The 7,880-nt window shown below is 31.7% G+C and overlaps 1 protein-coding gene across 1 annotated transcript; it reads right to left on the reverse strand.

The window, feature by feature from the left end:
- Positions 1-3,774: 3,774 nt before the first annotated feature.
- Positions 3,775-7,470, reverse strand: LOC106778530 (gibberellin 2-beta-dioxygenase 8-like). The gene is made up of 3 exons (XM_014666501.2): positions 6,810-7,470; positions 5,755-6,076; positions 3,775-4,076 (listed from the first exon to the last, which is right to left on the reverse strand). The coding sequence occupies exons 1-3, from the start codon at positions 7,265-7,267 to the stop codon at positions 3,846-3,848; spliced, it is 1,011 nt and encodes a 336-aa protein (XP_014521987.1). The 5' UTR covers positions 7,268-7,470; the 3' UTR covers positions 3,775-3,845.
- Between the last annotated feature and the right edge of the window lie 410 nt (positions 7,471-7,880).

Consider the following 7,880-nt stretch of genomic DNA (forward strand, 5'->3'; position numbering starts at 1 on the left):
AATAACTTGCATTTCAAGGAAAGATCAAAAGCTTTGAATTTTTGGACGTGCGAATGGGGTCTTGACATGTGTCCGCCCTTTCCCTACCCAAAATTAAGGCTGCAACAGATTGGGGGAATTGCTTCTATGCTACGCCGTCATGGATTTCGCTCCTCCTCCTTCACACGGCTTGATGGAGATGCGAAGGTAAAGGTGATGGCAGGCTGAGTGTTTCTGCCTCGCACAAATGGGAGATGGCGCTGGGTTTTCTGAAGTAGCTGCGAGATGCGAAGAAGAAGGCGTGACGGTAGAGAGGCTTGCGTCTCTGGTTTCAATTTTGATACAGCTTGTGCGAAGGAGATGACAAACTGGGTTCTCTGCTTGTTGGGAAGACAGACCGAAGGGTGGTTGCTGGACTTTGTGCGACTTTGAGTGTTTTCCCTTCTTCTGATCTGGGTTTCTTCTACTTTTTGGGAATTTTTTTATTTCTGGGTTTGCAGGTGATAAAGAGAATGATGGTGGCGACGACGCTGACTACTGGAGGCGACGCGATTATTGTGGTCGTTTGAGAAGGCGATTTGTGTGGTTGTTTCTGTGGTGTGTGAGAACGATAGAGGTGCGAGATGCGCATAGCAGTGTGGCTGTTGACAGTGCCGGTTGGGATGGTGGTCGTGGGTGGCTGACGGCGAGACCGTAGCATTTCTTTGGTGGCGGCTCATGGAAGGTTGGGTGGTGACAGAGTGGTGCGGCGACGCAAAGGAGGATTAAGGTTTCTAGAGAAGGGTCGAAGGAGATGATGACGTGGCATGGCATGTTCTAATTGGTACATTTGATGTGCAAAGGATTAATGACGTGGCAACCTCTGAATGGTCAGATCTATGTGGAGGATCTGGGCACGTGGTAGTATCTGGTGGAGTCTGATTTAGGAGGGGTAGGAGTAGGAGACTTAGGGGGTGCAAGGGTAAAATCTGACTATTGGGACAGTTTTAGAAAAGGGAGGTGTATGTAGGGAAATTTAGGAGGTGTAAGGATAAAGACTCTCAGTTTGGTCCATCTGTACATTATTTTCCAAACAAAACCTGATTTTGGGTTTTAAATTGTAATTTGGACCAATAAATCTCTAATTTACAAATAAATATTAGAACATCCAAGTATAATTTATGCGCTAAAACTTACTTTTTATGCCTCTTTAATTCTCCAATCCAATAAATCTAATCACCACAAATTCACTTTAAATCAATCATTTAAGCACATGAATCTTAAATCTCATCAAAAATTTTAATTTTAAAACATAAATATAGACATAAATATGCATTCATCAATTAAAAGTTTACTTATATACCACACATTTAAACCTTAATCTTAAATGAAAGTGTTTATAGGAGTTATTACTAAACAATTGAGTTATTATCATAAATTTCAATTATAGTATAATCTATGTAATTTTTTTTTTATAAAAAAAACACCTATAATGCATATTAAAACAAATTTTTATTTTATACTTAACACTTTCATACTAGTTGTTTTATTTCTTAACCCCAATCCCCAATTAATGAAGAGAAATTCATTAGTTAATGGAAGGATCCTCGTATAATAGAAGATAGGATATGTTTTTGTTTTTGATAGGACAATAGATATAGAGGGACAAACATAGGTTGGAAAAGAAGAATTGAATGTGACTCTAATTTGAGTTAGTCTATTTGATTTTTTCAGCAATATTTTCATATGCATTTATGGTTTTGGATTGATACCCTAGGGAAGTGATTAATTACTTTTATCTAATAAAATATTTTTCAATGATGCACAATTTACTTTATGTGGTCCCTAGTTAAAGTGTTAGCTAGGTTTTAATCCACAATTCAATTTGGAAAAGACATTTATTCTTAAAAATATCATGATAAAGAAACCATAACATCCACAAATTATATAAAAGATATGTGCTTAGGGTAGATGAGTCAAACTGAAGTAGATGATAAAGTTTTGTAAGACTTGATGTCGAATTTAATGTTCAATCAAATTATATAAACAATTGTTTGTAAATTAAAACTATATTTAAATAAATATTTAACTAAGTTTGAAGTTCTTAATAATAAATTTAAATATTTTTAATTGAATTTCTATTATTATTTTTATCTGTTGAATTTTTAAATTTTGTATATTTTATAATTTCTATTATTTAGTTTTTCATTAATAGGATGAATTGAAAGTTATCATGTTTTGTTATTTTACTTATTTCTCTTCATCTATAAAATGTGTGAGATTATATGATTAATATAGGATGATATTATTGTTAATTTAAAATAAAAATGACTTTTATTGTTTTAATTTAAACTATATTAAATAATAAAAATATGGTAATGATAATAGTTTCTTAACTGTTGTAAGTAGTGGTTTGAAAGTCACAAAGACAGATATTAAGATAATGGAACAAATATTTGTGATTGATTTAATGAAAAAAAATTTAAACGGTAGACAAACTTAATTAATAAATATAAAATTTTAAAACAATAGACAAAAGAATTTAATTAAAGTAAGTTTTAAATAAAATTATCATTATATATACTAAGAAAAAATAATTTATAAATATAGAGAGAAAAAGGAATCTAGAAAAAAAAGCTTACCATTTATATGAATGCCTTTTCTAATTAATTGACAGTTGTTTTATAATATTACAAAATAAATTAACACATACTTATATCACTTTGAGTCATTATTGTAAATCAATTTACTGTTAATGCCTAGTTTGATGTTACCTCTTCCGCAGTATTTAACATTTTTATTTGGAATAATAGATATTTTCAAAGGTTAAAATAATGTTCTTTTTTATCTAAACTTTTTTGTTTTTGAAAAATCCAAAATCTACAATTTTTAATTCTTTTATAAAAAAAAATGTTAGATTCTTCAAATATACATATTAAAAATAATTTGCATTTAATCTGAAATTTTTTGAACGAATAAATCATTAATCAATTCCCATAAAAATATTGGACACATCTAATAAAACCTTAAACTACGAGATTTGTGAGTCTTTTCTAATTATATGTTGCTAATCTTGTTTTACCTTCCCTTAATTAGAATTCATCTCCATATTAAATTCTTCATAGTCTACATTTAATGACGTCACACACAAGAATATCTCTATTTTCAATATCCAAAGTCAAGTAAAGTGCTTACACAAATTAATTTTAATAAATCATCAATTATTTTCACCTTTATTTTCGTAAAAACTAAAAATGGAGATCTAGTGAGAAATCAATTATTTTAAAAAATAAATTTTAAACTTAATTTAATTTTATAAAATTATTTATAAAATAAGTTTTGCATTCACTTAAGTTATTTTTATCTTAATTCAATAGTCTTAATTCAGTGATAATGAGTTTAGTAAGAATTATGTCTCTCTTTTTGTTCTCTCCCTCTCTCAAACACACACATAAATATACATTTAATCTCCGAATGATATATATTTGTACCAGCAGAGATGCATGATGAAGGCGAAGGTTGGAAAGAAAAGCATATATAGAATTACAAGGTGAGAAATGACATGATTGAAGGTGCAGAAGAAAGCGTTGTCGAAGTATGATTGGGAGATGAGAAGTTTGTGGGGTTGTGGAAAGTGGTCCCAGAGATGTGGGAAGGTTGAATTATTATTTTGGTGATAAAATATAAGAAAAAGTTTTTTTAACAACTCTTTTTTGATAACTTTTTGACAACGCATACATGATAATTTGTGATTGGTCCATTTCAAATATTTTTTTAGAATAGATTTAAACATACTATGATGACACGTGTCCTGTTGTTAAAATGTTGTTAAAAAAAAAGTTGTTAAAATATGTGGACTAAAATATTATCATTGTGACTATGTTTCTCTACAAGAGAAACCTAGAGAGACCCACTTTATCACCTGTTTCCTTAACATCTTTCTCTATCTGCTCTCTGTACTCTCCAAAACTAAACTTTCTGTACACTGCTGGCATCATCTCGCTCTCTATCACTGCATCTTTCCTAGGGTTATAGAAATATGCCACTGAGAACCTCTCTTCCTTCTCACCTCCCACCACCTGGTGTTTAGCACTTATGTACATGTCATTGCTCACTGCCTGCACATATAATAACATCACTTAATTACTTATCTTATCAACACTTCCTTATACTTCAACTCTTATAATGTATCAAGTAAGTAAAAACACCATTTTAGTGTATTTTGTTTTAAAATTATAGATATGATTGAGTATATTGTTTGGAGTAATTTGGTATTTTAGATTGTGGTTGAGGCAGTTAGGCATAAAGATTACTTTTTTGACTTAGCTAGTAGCTAGTGGGTTCATTCTGTGAACATCTTGTCATGGACTCATCTTTAATTTCATAATCCACTCTCCTTTTTATCCTTTTTTTCATGCTTATATCATTGATGTAGATTAGGCCCATTTTTGTCCACCTGGTCTGCCGGTACATTTTCATTGTTTAGTAAGAAATTCAAAGTGAGGCAAAACCTCTGTTTGAAATTATTATTTGTTTTCTAAAATTTATCTCATCACTCTCTATATGCAGATATTAATTTCTGCAAAGGACCCACAGACATGAGTTATCTTAAAAGATAGATGGTTTTCTGTGCAAATTGAAACAACCCAGAATATATATCACATCCACATTTTTTACCTAATACAATGCTTCTTTGCGAGGTCATTAATCATTTTCGTGTATTCTTTTTCTTCCACATATTTCCTTGCTTGTGGAATAGTCTTCTGCATTTTAAGGATTACTGCATCATCTATCTTGTGAAGCAATTTTGATTGATGTAACTTTAGCTTCACCAGATTAAACTACTAATTATCTGCAAATATTTATTTATTGTCTTTTTTATATACACTCATGTTAATCTATATCTTTTATAGAAATTAGGAAAGAGTTTCCTTTGTTCTTCTCTTTAAATCTGTATGTTATTGGGTGATTGACCCAGTTATATTCTATATGAAAACAAAATTCCTATTCTACTAATGATTCTTTGCATTGCACAGATATAATTATTACATCTTTTAATTACTTCCTATATTCTGTTAGAAGTCCCACATCGGATAGAGATAAGGCCAATTTATAATATATAAGTGGGGTGCAGACCTCACCTTACAAGCCGTTTTTGTGGGGTTGAGTTAGGCCTATAATCCACTTCTAACATGGTATCTGGTTAGAGCCTATCCTAGCAATATTTGTTGGACAGATTATTCCACCCGCTATTGGGCCGTTATCGGACCACCCATTAATATCTAGTCTCACGCTCGAGATGTATATACCTCGGGGTGATATACTTAACCAGAAAATATCCATCATATAGTTAGATTCTCTAATACGTGTGTTGGATTAGATTCAACTCTGAACTAATCGCTTAAACTGAAAAGTTATTTGAATGGTGATTGATATAAGAAAAGTAAATGGATTAATTTCGAATTAATATATTGCCTTGGGAAATAATAGCCCTTTTGAAAATACTTTTTACCCGTACTAATTAATTTCAGTACTATCTCCATTAGCTTACTAATTAGGGTTTTTGATTTCTAATTAGTAAAACTTGAGATATTTTTATAAGTTTCACTGACTTAAAAGTTGATTTAGAAATTAATCTTAAATTTAAAACTCGTGGACTCACTCAAAACTTTTGAAGCCAAAACGTTTTCCATTTGACAAACATTAAATTTATAAATTTATAGATAGTTTTCATATTTAGATTAAAACGCTAAGTATGAATTCATAAGAATGAAGTAAGAATGGTGAGAGCATTACCTGGAATAAATCACCAATATTAACGACAAGTGCTTGAGGGTTAGGTTTGACACTAATCCACTTTCCATCTTTCATTAATTGCAATCCCCCAATCTGGTCCTGGTTGAGTATAGTGAGGAAACTAGAGTCAGTGTGAGGTAAGAGACCAAACACCCTTGAATGGAGTGGACATGGTGGATATCTGTTCAGCCGAAGAAAGCAAGTGTTTGCTGAACAATTCTCTTGGAAATAACTGAATTTCATGTTCAGTTTCTGAGCAAGAATTTGCAGTAAGCTTTCTGCAAGTGGGGCAACTGCAGATGCAAAAGCCTCAATACTTGATCTACATATTCAGCATCACAATTTTGTTAGAACAATTATACATCACAGAGTAAACAAGAGAAACTGTATAGACAATTCAGTGGTCCTCAAAGGTTGTAAAATAATTCACCACTCCAAATCAACCCATCGTGCAGATCATAAAAAAAGAGACGTACATAAAGAAACGTTTGGTCACCTTCAATTGTTGCCTCAAGTACATGCAATAATAACTTTATGTGCAAAAAGGCAGCCACCATCATTTTCTTCGACCAAAGAAAAAAAAAAAACTTTACAACATAGATCTACATTAATTATATAATGTTTTATTGTTTGGATAGTGCATATTGTTATAAGATATTATTAGAAAAAAGATAAATTATCCAGTCAAATAGGTCAACCAGAAAGCATCGACACCTTTCAGGTTTTGGAGAGATTCTAAATAGTTTGATCACAACTTTCAAACTCAGATAAACATTATATGTACTACTATTTGAGTCACAATTTTCTTTATTAAACTATACATGCTGTATTCAACCAGCCTAGTTGACTAGAGTTATTCCTTGGCGTTATTTTTCTGAGCTAAAATCACAGAAAAGAGAATGAATGTCAAAACTTTAAACCAAACCCCATATTAATTCAGGCTCATATTACTATTTCATGTTCTGCATCATGCTGTGACCCTAACATGCACTTTCTTTCTGAACCAGAATTTGAGAAGAGTAGATCAGAGTTAACAATGCAGTGTCTATATATACCTGAGACTTTGGTGCTGGTCCTCGATCCTAGCTATATCTGGAAGAAACAAGTGGAGGGCTTCTGACCATGAAATTTGGCTGAGGTTTGTGGCAGATGGGTTGCCCCACCTGTAACTTCTGGGAGGTAAATTCAAGAAATTTTCTCGGGATTTTTCTGCAAAAGGGTTGCGGAACACTTCCATTTGCTCATGCCTAAGATTCTGAAGCAGCTCTTGTGAAACCCCATGATTCACAACCTGGAAAAAACCCCACGTTCTTGCAGCTTCACTCATTTCTTTCATGCACTCCTCCCTCTCAATATGGTCGAGGCTTAACCGGCTTAGATCGATCAGAGGAAGCTCACACCACTCGGATTTGTCGTTTCTTATCCCACTGACACCATCGTTAACACCAACACCATGCGAGTTTTGTAGAAGGAGGGGCTTGTAGACATCCAAAAATGGAGGTTCATAATCCATTTGAGATAGATTGAGTGCTCCAAATACTTTGAATTATCCTTTCAAAAACCAAACCTGCTCATATATTCTGTTAGAAATATGAATGGAATTTGCTTACGCGTGTCAAGAGTCTGCTGCTTGACCTGTGTATCTTCTAGGTATGGTTAAATACACTTTCCATAGAGAAAAACAAAAAACCATTTAATCTATAAGCATTAATAAAGAGATTGCTTTTGCTAAACGATAAATTTCATTACCACCTTTTTATAATTATTTTTTGAGGAAATATATTTTTATAAATTTAATAATAGTTTTTATCTTAATAATAATTAGAAGAATAAATTTTAAAATTTTATTAATATTTTTTATCTTAATAATTTCACTTGTATTTATGAAAAGAAGTTATCTAAACATATCTGGTATGAGATGTTTGCTGAAAATATTATATTCTTTTTAAAAAGATCAAGATTATTTGTTGTACATCAACCAATAAGATTTTACTACATGATCAAGAGATACTTGTCCCATAATATATATATATATATATATATATATATAAACATGTTAGTATAGTATATTAGATAGTGTTTAATTCTTTGTGAATAAAAACTTAGAGCCGTTAAAATGGGTTATA

The sequence above is a fragment of the Vigna radiata genome, unplaced genomic scaffold (assembly GCF_000741045.1).
Source record: "Vigna radiata var. radiata cultivar VC1973A unplaced genomic scaffold, Vradiata_ver6 scaffold_23, whole genome shotgun sequence".
In the NCBI taxonomy this organism is placed as follows: Eukaryota; Viridiplantae; Streptophyta; class Magnoliopsida; order Fabales; family Fabaceae; genus Vigna; species Vigna radiata.